The 20303-nt window shown below is 40.0% G+C and overlaps 1 protein-coding gene across 1 annotated transcript; it reads right to left on the bottom strand.

Annotated features, from left to right (window-relative positions):
* Nucleotides 1-1050: 1050 nt before the first annotated feature.
* On the bottom strand, nt 1051-6277 carry LOC132987507 (homeobox protein unc-4 homolog). Its single transcript, XM_061054627.1, has 3 exons — nt 5744-6277; nt 4852-5027; nt 1051-2513 (listed from the first exon to the last, which is right to left on the bottom strand). The coding sequence occupies exons 1-3, from the start codon at nt 6003-6005 to the stop codon at nt 1410-1412; spliced, it is 1542 nt and encodes a 513-aa protein (XP_060910610.1). The 5' UTR covers nt 6006-6277; the 3' UTR covers nt 1051-1409.
* Nucleotides 6278-20303: the final 14026 nt, after the last annotated feature.

Below are 20303 nucleotides of genomic sequence, written 5' to 3'. Positions count from 1 at the left end.
AAACGTGGCACACACATCCAGCCTGTGCACTTGGGTCACACACCTGCACATTTAAGAATCTGGCTTTTCTTCTGCTCCTAATTCAGCCATTCTTCACTTTCTCTTCCCCCTGCCTTATTTTTACGAGCTCAGCCAACAATTGGTCAAAAATATTATTATTAATGCAAGCCTGGAACATCACCCCCCCCCCCCCCCCCCCCCCTCCTCTCTCTTTCTCCTCTATATCTTTATCTGTCTCCCCCAGGGGGACTCACAGTCCTATTAGAACAAATGACGAGGGGCCCGGGCGCTTTTGTAAAAAGGCGCAGGCAGACGGGCGCGCGCCTGTCCTATTATGTGCGACACATGATCAATAGGGCGATAACGCAGCAACATCAATATAAGCGACAGAACAATGAGGGATATCATCGAACATCTATCTTAATATAGCCGACTACAAGGGCCGTCTGACAACCGCGGCAGCTCATGAAAATTCCGCCCCACGAATCAGGCACCATCTCATCCGCCTCCTCCTCGCGCTCAATAGACTATGCGCCCTCACGCGCTCCTCCCGCTTGCAAACACGCACACATCAACGCTGCAGCTGGCGAGGCTATTATTTTCCCATTTCAATTTGACACCCCTGCCTTTCATGCTAATTCTATTATTGTAGGAAGTTTATGTGATTCCATATCACTAGAAATCGGTAATGTCTAATAACCCTTTGGGCTGGAAGGAGGGGAAAAAAACTGCCTCGAGACCCGCGCGGCAGCCAGTGGGAAAATAATTACTTTCATATCAAAACTCAGCAGGAGGCGCAGGGTCCTATAGCCCGCGGCCACTAACCTCATTCCAGCTCGGCCTTTCAAATGAATAAATTTGTTAAAGCAATAAATACAAACAGCCAGACGGACTTAAAGCTGCAGCTCCTGCTCACTACACACAGGAAAAAGAGGATTTATCTGCTGCAACATGACAAAACTCCAGCAGCCATGATCCAAGGTTCACCACACAGAAACCTCTATCTGTTTCCACCTAGTCCCCCTTTAATATGCTCCTGGAAGACAGGGATTCAATTTAAACAATAACTTTATTTATCAAAATGTGTACATATAAATATTTTCTCATTTTTACAATATCTGAGGAGTTTTGTTGTGTGAGATGTTTATTGTAGCCGACTTTTTCTTACAAGTTATTCATCAAAAAAGAGTGAAAGAACCTGCTTCTAAAAGGTGTTTATATGAGGACAGCCACAGTTTTTCTGTCTCGACCATCTGGATTGATCACACATCATGATTAAAAAATAGATGAGAATTAAGTCTCCTGATTCCTGATATGTTTTCAAATGTCTCAGCAGAGCTTTGGGAATGTTTGACTATAGTCGGAGCCATGTTCATGGTCCTCTGTTTATGTTTGCTCCTTGCAAAGTGTTAGTCCATATCGACATCCTCTCCATCTGTTCCGGGTGTTTCTTGACAGTCTGTGTTTGCCTCGAGAGGCTCGGAGAGGTCTGTAGACGCTCGCTCCTCTCTTGTACTCTTCTCTTTTAGCTCGGAGGATTGGCAGCCGTTTGTCCAAACTTTCAGTCTCGACTCCGCGCTAACGTCTCTGGACTGTGAGGAGCTCAGCATGTCCAGAGATGCACTGTTTGGCGGAGGAGAAACAGAGAATCTACCTCCACACTCTTCCACATCTGCTCCTTTCTCTCTATTGCTTATGTGAGTGTGGCGATTCTGTATGTTCTGCTCTGTATGATCCAAATTTAGAGGCTTAGAGACAAAGCCAGAGAGGTCAGAGGGAGCTGGGCTGCCTTCGCTGGGCACACACCTCTGTCCCAGCCTGTCCTGACCCAGTGGGGCCTTAAGGGCAGTTTGGGGCACTAGAAAACCCAAGGGCTGATGGGTAATGGGGTAAAGCAGAAAGTGACCTTTCCCCACCAGAGTTCTCTGACTGGGGAGTGAGGGGAAGTCTAGCAGAGGTTTACGTCTCGGCATTGTGTCAGAGAGGAGGCTCTCCACGCTGAAAGGGTTACGTTTCTGCAGGGTAGAAGACCTCGGGCCTCCAGGGCTGGAGCTTTGCGTGCTGCATGGAGAAACCTGCTCCGACTCTCCTGCAGTTCTTTGGTTTTGGTGGTTTTGCAGGTGGCTGAAGTTGTTGTGTGTTTGGTCGCAGCTGGATTCCAGCATGTGTCCACCTGCACCCTTAGTTGCTGGCATTTCAATGTGAATAGAGTCGTTGATGCTCGACGGCTGCTGATCGCTGTCGTTGAACTGAGAGACACCGCTGTCGCTCTCGGAACCTCCAGGTGTGTGAAAGCTGTCCCCTGTGAGAAGTTTGTTTTGGGACTTCAGCAGCTTCCTCTCATGTTTGCGTTTCTTCTTCTCGGCCCGCTCCTGATCCCTGCGACGAATCTCCTCAGGGTCCATGGGCTCGCCACTGCACGTGGTCGGGTGGGAATTGTGAGCAGGCCGCCCAGGACCTTTCTTTGTATTCTCCTTTTTTCTCCATTTGGCACGGCGGTTCTGGAACCAGACCTGTGCAAACACAAACATACAAAAACATTAAATACACCCATAAACATATACAGGATGAAAAATTACACAACAGTTAAAAACTCCCTCTTTATGTCAAAATCTGCTAAACTCCATCTATAGGATCAAGGGTTTGTTTAGAATATTTGTATCAAACTGTTTTAGCAATTATGTCAGATTTCTGGCCTAAATTAGATGGTTACCGGTAATTGATTGGTTGGTAACAAAAAAGTAATAATTTACTTTAATTTAATTTAAATAATTGTATTTACCTTGAAAAGGAAAACTCTGAAAAAATGTTTTGGCTTGTATCACTAAATCATTTATTTACTGTTTCAGTTTGTCGAGGATAAAAAGCAAATTATCAACATTATGGAAAGCCCTGGAAATAGAGATGCTTTTTTTAATGTATTTTTTAAAACAAATTTCTGTCTTAACTTAATCAAAACTCATAATTATCAGTTGTATAGTTAGTTAGTCATATAATATCATAAAAACGTAATACATAACTTTAAGGGTTGACTTATGAGTACACTTTTCTATCCCCAAGTTCAACATCCCTACAATACCACCTCTATAGACCACAAAGTCCACAGCCGATTGCGACAGATTTTTTTTAATTAAATCTGTTGTACTTTAAAAGGATATTTCTCTTTATTCGGATAAATCTCCTTGATAAAGCTCTTGGAGAAAGTTAAATTATTGTACTGAAGCATATTAGACGTGTCAGTCATTGTATGATTAGCAACTGCAGACAACAACAGAGCTCCTACTCATGATAATAAATGAATGTCATAGATGAAAGGCTATCAGATGATAAGGACAAAACCATATTGCCTTTAAATCCAAACAAATTCCACAAAGCCCTGATACAAGTGAGCCTTTGTCCTCCCTGTCTGTCTGAGTGTGTTTTTACTGCAGATTTAAACACGTAGCCTAAAGAGAAGTGTAGGTTAAGAGGTCACAAAGGTGGAGCAGCAGATGCACACATGTGCTGGTGTTAATTACCAATGAGTCTGTCCGCCAATTATCTTTAATTGCACCGTAGCTTCAGAAATATCCCGCCTGTGTGTATCCTTTCACACCCAGAACACCGCTCTTATGGGGCTTAACACCGAGCCAACAGAGGCAGCTTCCCCCGCCTGAGAGCGCTCGTGCCCGGCCTCTGGGTGCGCTCAGGGCCGCATGTTGGTCGTTGATAACGGCAGGAGTTTAGCATGCAGCAGTAGGATCGACGCACATTGAATAATGCGGACGGGACAGCAACACCATGTGCGACAAAAGAGGCTTCTTATGAATTGTTAATGTTGGTGATATCTTTCCCCCGCAAACCCGCTGATAAAGGAGCGTTAAGCAGCTTGAGGGAACAATAATCTGAGGTTTAGGAGCGAAATCCCCAAACAACATACAGAAGCGTCTGTGGCGCCTTCACGGCAGGCAGCCAGGCATGAGAAGAGCATGTGTATCATTTAGAATACATAGCTATATCTTAAATTACACAGAATATCTCAAACAGACACAGCTGCTTTAACACACTGAGCAAATGGGCTGAAACTTGCTATGACTACTCTGTTATTTAATTTTAAATACCATATTGGGTTTTAATTATCAAATTAAGTAAATCTATTAGTAGGCCTATACTGTTAAAGATTGATGCGTCATGCTTGGCTTTAAATCCATTTTTCAGAAAGAAAAAAAACAGGATCATATTTTAAAATAGAATAGGGCCTTTATCATCATAACTCTTATTGATATTATTATACTATTCCAGGACAAAGATCATCTTAAAATATTAAAGGCTACTAGAAAATATTAATGTATTTTCTTAAGCATTTTAGTAACAATAATAATAATAATAAAAACAAATGATGATTAATTTCAAGTTAGGCATATGACTATCTTAATATCTTATTGCTTTAACTGTAGCACCTAAAAGAAAAAAAATTAAGAACATAAGCATGCAATTTTCATTAATTGTCATTCATTTGATATTATATCACCTAAGGTAACGAAGAATTGCCTACTAGTTATCATTTTCACTCCTGGTTTTGCAAAGTAAATAGCCTTGTTTTTATTAACCCATAAATCAATAGGTTGGCTCCATGCATAATTCAAAAGAGCCTTTATTGATGCTTTGATAATTGACAAATAGCGATGTCACTGCATTGGGGCAGGCCTCCAATGGACATCACCACACAAAAACAACCGTGTATTTTTATCCATTTCAAAAATGGATAAAAATATTGAAGTTTCTCTTTCTAAAATATCGAAACAACTCTTGTCCTCCAACAGCTGAGGAAATAATTTCCTTTTACTATTTTTTTTATACATAAAGGCCTACCTGAACCCTGGACTCCACGAGGTCGAGCCTGAGCGCGAGCGCCTCCCGCATGAACACATCCGGATAGTGACTCTCGTTGAAAGCCTTCTCGAGCTCCTCCAGCTGCCACCCGGTAAAATTCGTCCTCGTGCGTCTCCGTTTACAACCGGGACTGTCCTTATCCGGGTCCCCTGAATCTGTCGAAGTGTGTGTATGTGTGTATTTTTGTTTATATGTGTGTGTGTTTGTGAGTGTGTGTGTGTGTGTGTTTATGTGTGTGTGTTTATGTGTGTATGTGTGTGTGTGTGTGTGTGTGTGTGTGTGTGTTAGTGAGCGTGTGTGTGTGTGTGTGTGCGTGAGAGAGAGAGATAAGAGAGTGTCAGGGCAGAATTGGCTTAAGCAATTAATTATCAAACTGACCACTCTAACACCTTTGTTGTAATCATTTGGTCTATAATTTGTGATATCGCGAGCTAAATTGTCAGTAAACTAGGGCCTTGAAGAATCGTGCATAAATGTTTGATATTTTAAATAACCCTTTAAAAAATCCCTTTATCTGATCCCAAAGAATTAGAAAATCAGATAAATCAAGATTAAACACAAGTTGTTTTAATTATTTAAACCTCCAGTGCTGTTTTTTTAAGTAACATAAGTTATAATGACCCATTCGCTTATAATTGTTTCTTCTCAATAAATCAATTTACTAAACTTTTAAACAATATAGGCCTATTCTATACGGCAGACTTTCTCGTTCAGAAATTAGCCATCATTGCCATAAAATTGTAAATATGTAGCCTTAAAGCACTAAAAATGCCCTTACTTCCCATAAATTAAGATGCTTGCATTATACTTGGTTTCATAATTTCCTAGCTGATCTTTTAATGAGACAAGAGACAAAAAGATGATTGTTTACCTGAGAGTTTGAACTGCTGGCTGTCTGGTGAGAGCAGCGCGCTGGAGTTGACCACAGAGGCAGAGCACGAGCCGTTAAGTAATCCGTCTATAGAGAAGGGGACAGCGGCCGCAGACTGCAGCTGGTGAGCGCTGGTGAGCTCGTAGACGTGCTGGTGATGGTGGTGGTGGTGATGGGGGCCGAGCGGGTACGGGAAGCCGACCAGCCCGCCCAAGGAGCCTCCGAACTGGGCGTGAGGATGCTCGAGGACTCGACTGTCCATGCTCGCCCGGGCTGCGGCGGGGCCAAAGTGAAGATGCAGAGGGAGGCAGTGTGGCTGAACATGCAGTCAGAAAAAAAGTCAGGGAGGAAGAGGAGGAGAAGGTGAAGGCGGAGGGGAAGAGAAGGGGAACCCAGGCAGACGGCCGTCTCCCGCGGCCACGGTTCGGTCTGATAGGAGGATGAGTCCGGGCTGCACGAGGTAGCCTTTTTCACGTTTACAGTCTAGCCGAGGTGTCAACCCTGCTCTTTCTCTCCGCGAGCCAGCTCATTAGGACTCCTCCATCTGCTCGCGGGACCAATAAGAAACGTTAATCGCTTTGTGACGTCACAGGCGCGGTTAATGGAGAAGGCAGAGCACGAGAAGAAATAAAGAGAGAGAGAGGGAGAGTGTGTGTGTGTGTGTGTGTGTGTGTGTGTGTGTGTGTGTGTGTGTGTGTGTGTGTGTTTTTCTTTTTTCCGAATCGATCGCTAATTACACCTGGCGCGCTCCTTTAGGCTAATACAACCCTGTCAAAACAATGAAGGCGAGGCGAAATTTGCGCGTGGAATCGGCTACGCGATTGATATGCCGACTCCATTAAACAAGCAGAAATATAACATGCATTATTTTTTTTAATGTTTTTTTTTTATTTCCTCTGCTGAATTATTCCAGTTATAGCCTAAATTGTACTTTCTCCGTAGCCTATATGCCTCTTATTGTCTTTTCTTTGCTCGCGCGTGTGAATGCGTGCTTCTTGTGTATGTGTGTGTGTAAGTGCGTGCGTATGGAAGTGTTAAACAGGGGCATTCAGGGCCAGATTGATCCAATAACAGTGCCTTTATCATCCCCCCTTTCCTGAGCTGTCACAACGCATTTTAAACTACAAGCCTCTCTCCATCTCCCAGACACACACGCACTACGCGCACACACACGCGCACACACACACACACACATACACACACACACACACACACACTCACTCACTCACACACACGCACACACTGCATCTACTGTGAGCCGTCCTACCACAGCCAAACTCCGCATCATTATCTCGATTTTCCCCTGAACAGCTTACACCATGTTTGGTTGTAAATGACGAACCGAGTGGGTTGTACACGATGTGACGTTTCCTAGAATTCAATACTTGCACGTGCAGTGCTGCCTCCATTCAGCCTTAACTGTGCATATATTCACTAGAGTTAAACCTTTCTGCCTCTACTGTTTGGACTGTATTACTTTCAGTGCATTGTGCTTGTTTTTAAAACTAGTTTATGGGGAAAATAAAAATATAACCCATGAGTGTAAGAATCTTTAAATTAACTTGATAACATTTAATTTATTTTAAACATAAAATAGGGCAATTAAGCAATTGCAAATGTGGTTCATTGATTTTTTATGTTCCACCCGGTCTATTCAGTATTTGTTCTGCAGCTTTTACTCACATCATGTGCTCACTGGACCAAATCTAACTACTGATGAAGATCATGGGGCCTAATCAAACCTCCACAGATTATATGCTGGAGAATCTTTTATTGTACACATTTTATGTATTTCGAGAATAACTTGAATAATGAGGTCATACTAACACAGACCCAAAACAAATCTAGTCAATATCAGATGATAGTTGAGGGGTTTACATCAAATACAACAAATGCATTGTTCTATTCTTCCACAAATAGACAAATAGGCAATGACACAACTGATACAGGAAAACTTAGCCAATGTTGATGAATCCATGTTTCTAGGGCACAATGATTCAAATGTGCAAATCAACCTTTATTGGATTCACTTCAAAGCTTTTCAAATTTTGAACCTGCTAATAAGTGTATTTTGTCAGAAAATAACAATAAGGCCTGTAATGTAAGAGCTTAGAATCAAATGTAACCATAGAGACCCGAGTGTATAAAAGCTATGGAAATAATACATATTCCTGGCCTTGGTGTTTAATCGCTACAAAGTAGCTTTACTTCTGCCATAAACAATAAGTCTATAATATTCATAACTATGAATATATTCACACCATATTGATATGCTTATACACAATACATGGAAAAAGTGACTCCCTCCACAGCCACATGCTCTTATTCTTTTTAATCATTGCATTACATCAACCTACATACTACTGTTCAGTAATGTTAGGGAATGCAAACAGAATTTTTTTTTATTTTTCAAACTGACTGCCTCATAAGCTCTATGTTCTGTTGTATTTGACTGAAGTTCTAAAAATGGTTCATATCTATACTGTATATATTTCAGTTTTCTCAACATTTAATAGAAGCACTTTATATTAAAGCAAATGTAATTTTACTCCAGATTGTCTTCTTTCAAGTGCTGCACTTCTGTAAATGAGGATCTCCTTTGTGTAAAATCAGACACATAATGGACACGGCGCCTTTGAAGGCACAGAGTCTCAGTGGCTAGTGAAGCAACAGAATAATACAAGAAAAACAGAGGCAGAGGGCCCTGGTGGTGTTAAGTCCACCACCATCATTGCTGTACGCTTTCAGAAATGTAGCTTGTGTTTAGCATAAAACAAAACAACGGACTTCTTTCTGTTGACATTGTTCCATGCTCTACTACTTAAAAGGGCCCTCTTATATAAAGTACCTATATAATAATCTCAGAGAAAGGCGACAAAATCACACATTAGAGAGCTGAGAGCCCATTTGAAGAACACTTAAGGATAGAGTGTAATGATACCATTGGGTCAAAGTATTCAGATTGTTAAAGGTGTTAATGTTTATATTAAAAGGCAAGGAAACCTCAGGCCTTTTGGATTCAAAAACAAAGATAATAGAGTTCATTGTGTTACTGTGAAGGTTCTTCTAACTTCTAAGAGAACATTCAGATAGGAAACAAAAATGACTGCTCCTCCTCATAGAGTGCACGCTCATGTAAAGATGTCACTGGAGTAAATGAAAAAAACACTTAAAGCAAATGAGCATGTAGTTAGTATCCATGTACTCTTTTTTAAATCAAAGAGGTCTCCCTTCATCAAGACTGAAGCTGGGAATATAATTTCCAGGCTGCACAACGGTTGCTCAGATATATTTCAGTTATGTTCTTTAAACTTGTATTTGGTACATTACTTTTCTTTATCAAGCCATCTCCCAACAGAATTTAAATCAACTGATCAGCTGACTTGTTGTGCGTCTTTGCTTGTCTGTGAACCTCTGCAACCCTCATTGACCGGGAACAATGCTCTACATAGTGTAGCACAGATATTTCTCATTTTCATTCAAACATTTTATTTTTCCTTTGAAAAGCAGAATTCATGCAAAAGTGCCCACAGTCTCACTTGCTGTTCTCTGAGGTCAAGGGCTTAATGCTAAAAACATTGTATGCTTAAATCCTGATGTTTAGTAGGTAAGATATAAATCATGTTCACTATTAAAGCTTAGACTATGAGCTAATTGCCACTATACATTTATAAAATGTTAAATGTGACAAACAAAAGAACAGTAAGGCTTCAGGTGGATTCAATGGGGCCTCACTTCTTCCAGAACAAGGGACAATGACTTAAAGAGTTGAATCCCACTACAAGTTCTGAGTTAGAAGCTGTAGCTATATGTGGAAAGGGACTATTTCTTTGAGAGCTAGCAAGCGGGATTGACACAACATGGTTTCAGTTACATCATTTATGCAGCCTTTGTGTGCGTTGTCACCATTATTAAAACAAATTACATTTGTCACAACACTTTCACTGTTGTATGACAAGCTCTGGAATCTTAACTTGCAAAACATTCTTTTTAGATGGACCTACATATTAGGGCTCATTCATGGTACTTTTCTAACAGAATCTAAATATAACCATGTCTTGACTATAGCTGTTCAGCGGTCTACATGGAGGTTCACAATCGATAATACATCTTGGAAACGTTTTTTATTTTACTGCAAATTCTACAGAGCCCCAGACAAACACTGTATCTTGCTGCTACTACTGCACACACATATTCTCAAATTGATTTGTTTCTTGTTATCTGATCCAGAGTCCATAGTCACAAATTGTTCTTTCTTGAACAGTGCTTATTACAAGTCTCTTAAGATCTAAACCGTTAAAACACATAATAATAACCAGACTTGGTTATTATTATGATATCGATAATAGACGAGGTCCTGACCCGCACTTTGATTTAGCTTAAACATGGACCTGAACCAATACTCCCATATAGGGTCAGGTCACAGGGGCTATTTAGGGATGCACCCATGCATCGGATTAACATCGGTATCAGCCGATATCGGTCCTGTTGACATAATATGGCATGAGCCGATGTCATTAGCCAATGTTTAACTGTTGTGTCGTATCAATTTAATGCTTGCAAGCTATTATACTTAACTCTACACAATTCTTCATTGTGAAGCACTTTGTGACGTCTGTTCTTGAAAGGTGCTATATAAAAAAAACTTTACTTACTTACTGATTCAGAGAAGAGGTTTTTCCATTGGGCAGAAGAAGTCACCTGTTATAATAACGGATCAGTTTTCATGGTTAAAAACAGAATAATTAATTAACATCTCTATCTGAACCTGCAATCAGCCAACATGTTGTTTTAAACATCAGTATCGGCCTGATGTTCACATCTGGTCTTCTGTAGTTCATGGTTTATCTATGTACTGTACATCTCTTCTCCCATGATTGGCTATTGCACGTTATTTCTGAAACATGTTTCCATTGTGGTCCACCATAATGGAAGGGACTTTCCCGTTCTAACAGGCAGAAAAACTGAAAATTCAGGAGATCACCAAAACGACTAAATTCTAAAAGCTGTGTAGCCAAAGGAGAGTGAAGGGGAATCATTAGAGTCAATGAATGTCTGTGTGGAATAATATTGCATAAAAGACCGAAAAGATTTTGAATAACCAAAAGAGTCTTTTTGGGTAAAACTGAATACAACATGTTTTAATCCTGAGCAATATGTGGTGCCTGTCCGTCTGAGGAATATTAAAAAAAAAAGAGAAGATGGCTGCAATTAAAATTTCAAGTTCTCCTATTGAGTTAAGGGTCTTGTCTAATGCAGGGGAAATGGTGCTCGAGCTGAAGTGTGTGTTCAAAAACGAAAGGTTTAGAAATGTACAATCACGGCACAGGCCAGGAGCAAGCGGGTGTCCAGGTGGACATCTTTTGGGAGGCGATGGAGGCAGAGAGGGAGGGAAAGATTATACATATAAATTGTAAATGGTGTCGCAGGGGCCAAATCTTGCCCGAGGCGGTGACTGCTTCATTTTGTGTTAAATTTCTTGACAGAGCGCCACCCGCGTGCTGCTGAATACTGAATGGTAATCAGAGCTGGTTGAATAAGTGGCTCCCTCCTCCCTCTTCCATTACTGTGAATTAATTCGACTTTATTTATCCAATTTCTGGAGCTGACAGAATGTTAATTTGAGTTGAGATTTCTCTCTGCTGTTCTGCCTGTGACCCGTAGCCCTGGGATTGGCGTGTTGTAATAACCTGAATCTTTCACCAGAAGCTCCGATAATTGTTACCTTATTAGCATGTAAATTGTTTAATTAATATTATTATGAAGAACCATATAATCCCTCGGTTACTTGACCCTGAGTCCACACACGAGCAGGCTTTCTGCATTTCAATGTCTGGTTTTTAAATGGACTCTTTAATGTGGGCTGTTCGTCGGGCTGTTATAAACCCCCGTTCCCCAATCTTAGTGCAACTTTAAACAGCTTGAGGGGCGCTTTTGATGTCACCCCGTCTCTATATCGCTCTGCTGCTCCCTCTATACCCTTTTTATTTCTTTGCTGCTCTTTCTGATGTGTATTTATTTTCCTGCTGCCATTTTTGAACATCAAAACCCAACGCCTTCTTGTCATTTGATTATAAAAGCTCTCTTTTTTTTTAAAAAGCCCCCCTCCTTTTCTCCACTTTCCCAGTGGCTGTGCGAGCCAAACACATGCAGCGCTCGATGAAAAGCAGCCCTTGACATGAGGTCCTAAGAGACTGCAGCATTTAAATTCGCTTTTCTTCCTTCCTCCTCCTTTTTTTGCTGGGCACGAGTGACATTGTCAGATGCTAGCTTTAATTAATTTGATAATAAGATGGGCGACTCACACACAGGCCCCGGTTTGGCGTGCCTCGCCTCCAGCCTTCCTCCCCTCTCTCATCTCTCTGTGCAGGCGACACAACCGATCCAACACTGAAAGGACAAAAAGAGGCAAAACATGACAAAATGTCTCTTCCAAAGGCTGTTTTTGTTGTAAGATCTGAGGTAGCCTTTCTAGATGCTAAATATTTTGAGTTTGGTTAAATAGATATTAGAAGCATCGTTGAGATGCAGAGTAACCACAAACAAAGACCGGACACTTTGTCACCTTATACTACATTAAATAAAGAGAGAAATCCAAAAGGACAACATTTTTTCCCCTAACATTTTCATTAAATCATTTGAAATGCATGCATCCTGTAGCATGTTCACATGTCTGTCTATGCTGTCTGTTCACAACACATTTGCACAGCTGAATGCAAAAAAAAAAAAAAACATCTACATTTCCAGAGGTCCTCCTGGGAATAGATATACAATATGTCAATGATTATGGCAACCTGAAGGGGTCACTAAGTCAAATTCAAATTGCGTTTTGACTTTCTGAGTTTGCAGCAGGTTACCACTATAGAGGTCAACATGTTAAATGTTTTTAAAGCTCTACTCTTTTGTTGAAGTTAGCTTAGTTAGCTTAGTTTCACTTACATTTGATCAGATTTTTAACCCCGTCAAAGACATACATTGATGATTGACCATATGTTGCATTTTTAGGAACATAATCACAAACGTGCGTTTCCATATATTTCAAGGAGTTGAATAGCCTTGGGAATCATTGATTAGCCACATCTTAATTGTCCCTTCTTTACTGCCGTCATTTTATTATTGTACATTTTTAGTGAACTTTTCTGTCACTTTATCCAATGTGAAGCTGAATTGAGAACTAGGTTTCAAGGTTCAAGGTTTCTTTATTTGTACCGAAAGGTACAGAACTAATAAAGAACTTGTTTGAAAACTGGAAATTAAACTTACACAAAGCTGACAGTTTTAGCTTTTAGACCCTGAACGATATCGATGCTGCAAAGTGAGTAATACACTAAGATAGTAACCTGGGCTTAAGGTTAAAGTGATCAACAAACTAGCAAACATATATTAGGACTGTCAGCATTACCTAATTAATCACAAGTAATTATGGTCTGAGTGGTCTATGCATTTTTCTTTTCACTCAAGATTAATCGCCTGCTATTTTGTCACTGTAGGTGCAGTGTGGATAAGCCTCCGCAGTGACATCAAATATTTCACTTTTTTACTGTTCATTAAGCTGTTTTTATTTCGTTTTTGATCTGTAGCGAGTTCCTTTTTCTGTGGTTAATGTTGTAACCTTCACTCTACCAGGAAGTCCTTACGTTATTTAAAAATAAAAGCTGGATTGAAGTACTCTCAGTTTAAAGGGCCTTTCAGATAGATTGGCAAGTAGCGCTGGTAGGGCGCAGAGCAGGTGGGGGGCGCAAATCAACGGAACAAGTTGCTAGGTGCCCAAAACATTGGGAAAATAGCTCGGGAAAGCAGCTCTATGTCCGCTTAACCAACGCAACACACATTTCTGCTGCTGTTACAGCTGGTAAGCCCAAACTGTTGGACATTTCTTTTTAAAACTAGAACTTTCTCGCTAGGTCTTTAAATTAGAGATCAGGAAAGTGACAAACCAGTTTGTTGTGATCTGATCTACCCTCCTATTGGACGTGCAGAGGTGACGTCATGAGCGTTGCGCCCAAGTTGAAAATGTTTGACCATCCGTGCTGTGTGCAAGAACGGCAAGCGTGACATTGCGGTGCGCAAAGCCATGAAATTTTCTGAGGAAAGTCAAAGTCCCTGATTAATTAAACCCCAAAAAGTTGGTTATCCTCAGACTTTTCCTCTGGGTCCAACATGAAATTATTTTTTAATTTTGGGGTCTAAATAAAATATCTGCCCAACTACTGGATGGATTATGATTATTGTTGGCACAGCAATGATCCCGGTGGAATTAATTTGAATAACTTTCATGATCCATTATCTTTCATCCTGAACCCATGGATTAGGCAAATAAAAATGTGTCCAAGACTTTGGTCAGTCAATAAGTACTTTAACAGTTAATAACATGTAGATCAGTCCCAGCAGTGCATTGGTTGTACAGAAAACCAGCTAAACATTAACATGTTAGCATTGCTATTGTGAGCTTTTAGGCCTCACAGAGCCAAAGCAAGGCCATAGGCTGTTAGGTTCATTAGAGTACAGTGCCAGCGATCAGTCATTTACCCGTTATGTCCCACATCAAGAACCTAAGCAGTCCACCATAGTTGAATATATTTGCCCTCTGGGGTTTTTACAGCAGAATTTAAGTCTCACACTTGGGGCCCCTGAGCAGCTCCACAGGACCAGTTTGGGGTTCAAATATTTGCTGAAATGGACCTCAACCTTGGGAACTGAAGGAGGGTCCAGTCATTTACAATCAACAACAGTTTCTCCTGCCGATCCAAAAATATACCATCACACACCGTGGCTACCCCCTAATTATAGACAACCACTACCACCAGACTTAAAATAGCAACACATTAGCAAATAAGATCTTTAAATAAAATGTTTCAAACCTCTACTGTTTCAAACCAAGGTTAATTTAGAAGGCTGGAGGGTATAAGTTTAAGGTATAATTGAATGTATTTTTATGCTGACTCCAGACTTCATTTCAGGTATGTTCTTAAGAAACTTTTGTGTACTGTATCCAGAAAGGTAGCCAAGGTTAACATACTTTACCTATGGGGATACATGTCCACAACGCTCAAACACTAGCTCCACAGAGGACATGGAAACACCAGGCCTCAACACTCACAACAACCTACTCTGGTGCTACCATTATATTTATATTTTCTCAACCTGTCTCATGGACAAAAATCAAGTCTCTGACCATGTAGGTTACAGCACATAACAATGAGAATCTCTTCTGAGCCACAAAACCCTCAAGTGCCTCTTGAGAGGAGGATTCAAGTCATAGTTCGTTTTTAATTAGCAAACTAAGGTGAAGCAGTGGAGAGTTAATTACTCAATTACTACAAACAAGTTAATTTTTAACTATCTGAAAGGAAGTCAGTCATTATTTAGGCGATTGGTTGATAATTAAGTGTCTAATCTAAATTAATTGTTGGGAGGTTTTTGATCCTGCAGTGCGCTCTGTGCAGCCTAAAACCAGGAAAAGAATGCCATTCCAATTAAAAGTGGCGGGATTAAATGTATTGATGTTTTGTTTTTTCCCACAAATCTTTTTTCCCAAAACATAATGAACACTTTGATCATTTAGAGTAGGAGAGAACCCATTTCCAGGCGAGTGCGTTTTAGCTCCTTCCCTCCATGCAATTAAACTTTCCCTCCATCTAATTATGAGCATAATTGTGTCTCTGACAGAATATTGGGAGGAAATGCCAATTGATTGATTTAAGTGAATTTCTTAAATTCCCCTCTTGTATGATACGATGCTTTTAAAGTCTTTCAAAGTTCCCCTGTGTTTTTTACATTTTAAAAAGTGAGTGGAAAAAAGAAACGTCCTCAGGAGCAATAACTCCATTTCAATTAAAAGTGACTTATCACCTTTTAGTGAAACCTGCCTAATATGCCAAAAAAATTAAATGCTTGAATGAGTCTAAAATACCATTTTAATTGTTATCTGCGTATCAGAACGCATCCCCCCCCCCCCCCCACACACACACACACACTCTCTCTCCCTCTTTCTTCTGCCCACCCCCTCCCTTTTCTTCCTTGGCTGTCTGAGCAAAAGCCGCACGGAAATAGACCTAATTAACCCCCCTACCCCTCAGGGAAATACACTATGCAAATTAATATTTTCTAAATAAAGTAATGATATAATTTAAGGAACAGTGATGCCAATTTTTCATGCACAGGCTCGAGAGTATTTGCATATACATTTTAGCCAAATCAATACTTTCTTCCTTTTCATGCGGATCATCTGGAGCGTGTATGTGTTTGGGGGGGGGGGGGGGGGGGGGGGGGGGGGGTGTCGGGGGGCTGCTAAAACAAATGCTCAGATCTGAGGAAGAATGGATCAGTCCATTCAGCAACTGGCTGGCTACTGGAGCCCAACAAAACCATCTGCCAGGAGTGAAACGGTAGAGGGGTGGAAGCAGGAGAAAGTCACCTCCCCCCAAAAGAGCTCAGCTTTAAGCCGCTCTGTAAACGAGAAAAGATGTTTTAATTAGGAAGCAGGTTCATGCGCATCTCACTTAAATCACTTTAATGAAACACTCAGTCAGAGCAGCCTATGTTAACTGAAATAAAAGAACAAAGGTGTTTTCTTTGGTTCATGTTTTGTTTTCTCAGCTCAACAGGGTCCTCGTGTCCTGTAAACCTCACAGTTTCACTTGAAAGTATATCATAAGTATTTAGATACATCCCTTTAAAGCATATCCAGCTGTCTCCTACTAAGGTTCCACGTTAGTTTATGGTGTAAAACGTCTTTGTTTAAAGTGTGTAAAAAAAGTGTTAGTTAGATGTACTTTTTGGTTTGGGATACATGCTGTAATATAAAACACAAAAACCTCCAGTGATTGTCCTTTATAATCTAGGCATGTTATGTAGTCCTTAAGAAAAAGTAGTACGTATTATGGCATTTAGAAACATGAAGGAGTGTTTGGGTTATTTAGACTCTGAATAAAAGGTTGGACCTAAAGAGAGGAAGGCTCAGTTATTTATTAGTTTCTTAAAAGTTAACTTGTTCAGAATTTTTCCAAATCTAGCTCTTTATTCCCACAGAAAAGTTAAGGCAGCTGTTTACATCGGGATGGGGGCTGTTTAACTACAGTTAAATCATAATTTAATGAGCTTATCAAGTGAATAGGATTTAAAGTAAATAAACTTTTCTTGACCAATCTTTCATGAAATGAAAGCTTACATGCACATAACTCTGCAGACGTTTTCAAGGCAAATAACATTCCAAATGACAGGACAAAAAAGAGTTTTCAGTGTGTATGTGGTGCTGCTCAAATAACTATATATAGTATATAAAGTGACTTTTAATAATACTATACATGACATTTATATTTTTCAATTCACAATAATTTAATCAGTAAAATATTGGATTTCTCTTGGTTACTGCTTGTTAACATGTCACTACACAATATATAAGTTGTAATGAATTGGGTAGGCTAAACTACGTGATAAAACTAAGCAACATAATTGTGAAAAAACACAGAAGCTATAACCTGCTTATCTATATCGTGGTTTCAAAGATCAACATTATCCTAATAAAGAAGCACTTTGTCTTTCACTCTTTAATTATTCCTTTCTTGTCTTTACTAAAACAATCTCTTGTAGTGATTTTTCTTGCAGCTTTTTCTTCTCCCAGTCATGACAGCATGCGGCCGATGGCACACAGCCAAAGTGACAGGACAGTTTAAGCAATTAATGCTCAAAGATATCAGCCAGTGAGTGAAATAATTCCCGATAAATAGTCAGTCCACCAAACACAGCCTGGTGATATACCCTGCGGAATATCCCATCCTAACATATGCCTAATTGTTTACTACTGCTTGTTTACATAAATACAAAATGTTGAAGGGGGGAGGGAGAGAGAGGAGGGAGAGAGAGAGAGTCAGCACACTACAAGACAGAGCTGGAAAATTAATAACAATTTGTGGCAGATAATTACTTATCAATTAAAGCTGTTATCCTGCCTAATTAGGCAACGTTCATTAAATTCAGCCAATTTAAACCTTAATCAAAGTTAGCAAGGCCTGACAGCAGAGAGAGGATCAGTGAGGGAGCGCCCCCGAGTGGAGGAGACAGTGAGAGAGAGGAGTTTCCCATTGTCATGAAGATTTATTTATTTTTTCATTCACTTTTATATTGGTCTGAGAATTGGTGAGAACTTCATTATTATTATTATTATGGTTATTAATAATTAGAAGCAGAAACAAGTAGGGCTGAGATCACTTCAAATTAGGAATATTGAAGCAGTAATATAATATTTGGCCATAAGAGTTAGAACTGCTTATGAATGACTGTATAAGCAGCAACATGAAAACCACTTCATTAAGTCGTTTCTCTGCAACATAAATGAATGAGGGTTAAAATATGTTTCAGTGTGAAAACTTGGGGAGTAGAGAAACCCTTGCTTCCTATAAAATGACTTCAGTAGAACAGACTTATAGGAATGTTTTCAGGGGCCTTATATAAAACCAATAAAGCTACTAAACTAATAAGAAAATACAAACCAGGTAAGCACAATATCATACTATATAATGAAGGGTGTTAAACTTGAATGAAAACTATATTTTGATCCAGACAGAGCTTAAAGGTCAGGATATAATGTAGGACCCTTGTGTGTTATCAACTGACAATCTTATTTATTAGAACTAAGATCTAATCTTATCAGCTGACATTTTCATTCAGTCATGAACATAATCATTATTATTAAAGATACATTCCTGTATATTTAAAACTTTTAGACTATTCAAAAATGGGAAAGGGGTGCTATTGCAGTTTCAAGGTTTCAGTTTTAGTTCAAAACCAGATCCAAGGCAGGTTATGGTGTCAGGAAACACTTTAATAAGATACCCACAAAACAATTTCGAAACAATGAGCCTGGGGCTATTGGGGGACCCCTCTGGGTCTGGGGCCCTGGGGCAGTTGTTCTCTTTGTCTGGTAAATTGTCTGATAATCCAGCCTGGAGTGCAAATTGTAATCCAGTTCTATAAGTAAGTAACACAGAGGTACATTTGAACTACTCTCCATGATGATGATGATTTCTATGACTGAAATGAATATAACAGGTAAAGTCTTTTTCTGCAGTTAAAGATAAAACATAAGATACAGTCCTACATTCATCATTCTACATTATGTAAATATGTAAAATACTGACTACAAAAAAGGATATTAAGCTATGAATTTTGTCCTATTTTCATGTACACAACTGAGATACTATTGTTGGGTATAATTCAAAGCAATATATCTCTATTTAACTATCCAACACTATGGCTGGAGGTTTAACACCCTCCGTTACCCTCATGGTCTGTCAGCTGCTTTTAAAGCCTTCACTTCCAAGAACTGTTGTTGCCAATTGACAACAAAGCATGCACTTCTTGGGGCGCCTCCTCGGCACGAGGAATGAGTTAATTAATATTGGCTCTTGTTTGGTTGAGTTAATGAATGAGTGAATTATGCACCTCTGGGACACCGCCTCCCCGATCGCTTTAAATTGTCCCCCTCACCCCCTCTGCCGACATTGTCCTCCAATTTCCTCACTCTGATCCTGCTCTGATGGGGTCCCTGTCACGAACCAGACCACAACACACACACACACACACACACTCACAGACACACGCATAGAGGAGGCTACCCCTGCCGCCTCCATCTGTCTGTCTTTGTCCCGCTAGGGTGTATTTTACTTCTTTGTCTCGTCACATTTATTGACACCTTTTTTTTAATTCAACGCTTCTGTTCGACCTAGGGCCGTCGGCTCAGGGTGGCAAATAACTTCCATCCCATTAACTCATTTGAGAGGGGAGGCTAGTCAAACAAAGCTTGGCTGCAATCTGATCCTCTCTCTCAAATATACGAACACACGCACACACACTTACACACTCAGTCCTGTTGGTCAAAGAGGAGAAGGAAAAAGAAGATCCATATTATTTGCATTAAAAGCCTTACACCGTGAAATTCATTTATAATTACATGGCGGAGTGCTGTGTGTGTTATGCAGATCTGGGATGTGTGTGTGTGTGTGTGTGTGTGTGTGTGTGTGTGTGTGGTGATTTGCTTGGATTGGTTATTTTCTGATATGCTAACAAGGACTGTGTGGTGACAGATTGCAATTATCCTATTATTGTAATTGTCAAAGTCAATTCAGTGCAGGCCTAGCCCAGTCTGCATGAAAATGAACAGGATTTACATTTTTTTTAAACTATCAGCTTTAACAAACACACTGCTATCAGGCCATCACCTTAGAAAAACATGATTACCCATAGCTGAGAGAAGTTTTTGAAGAAGACTCAACTTAACAGGTCTCAGGAAAATACTGTAGGCTAAGTATTTAGTGATTTAGTAACATTTATGGGCTTAAAATTTCCAACAAGTTTCCTAATTTTGAAGGAAACATATGTTGCTGTCTCTGATTGTGCCATCCATGTTTTGGTGTCACAGTTTTCTCAAACAATTATATTTCCAATAATTTGTTAAACAAAATGTAAGCCTTTTGAGCATCATGTAGCATATGTGAGTGATGAGTAGTCCATTATCAATCCATGGAAAACTGTCCTGAATGTATCTGAGTCTTCTCTGCTT

The sequence above is a fragment of the Labrus mixtus genome, chromosome 2, assembly GCF_963584025.1.
Source record: "Labrus mixtus chromosome 2, fLabMix1.1, whole genome shotgun sequence".
Taxonomy (NCBI): domain Eukaryota; kingdom Metazoa; phylum Chordata; class Actinopteri; order Labriformes; family Labridae; genus Labrus; species Labrus mixtus.
Note: the sequence above shows the minus strand (reverse complement) of the source record. Positions and strands in the feature narration are given on the sequence as shown.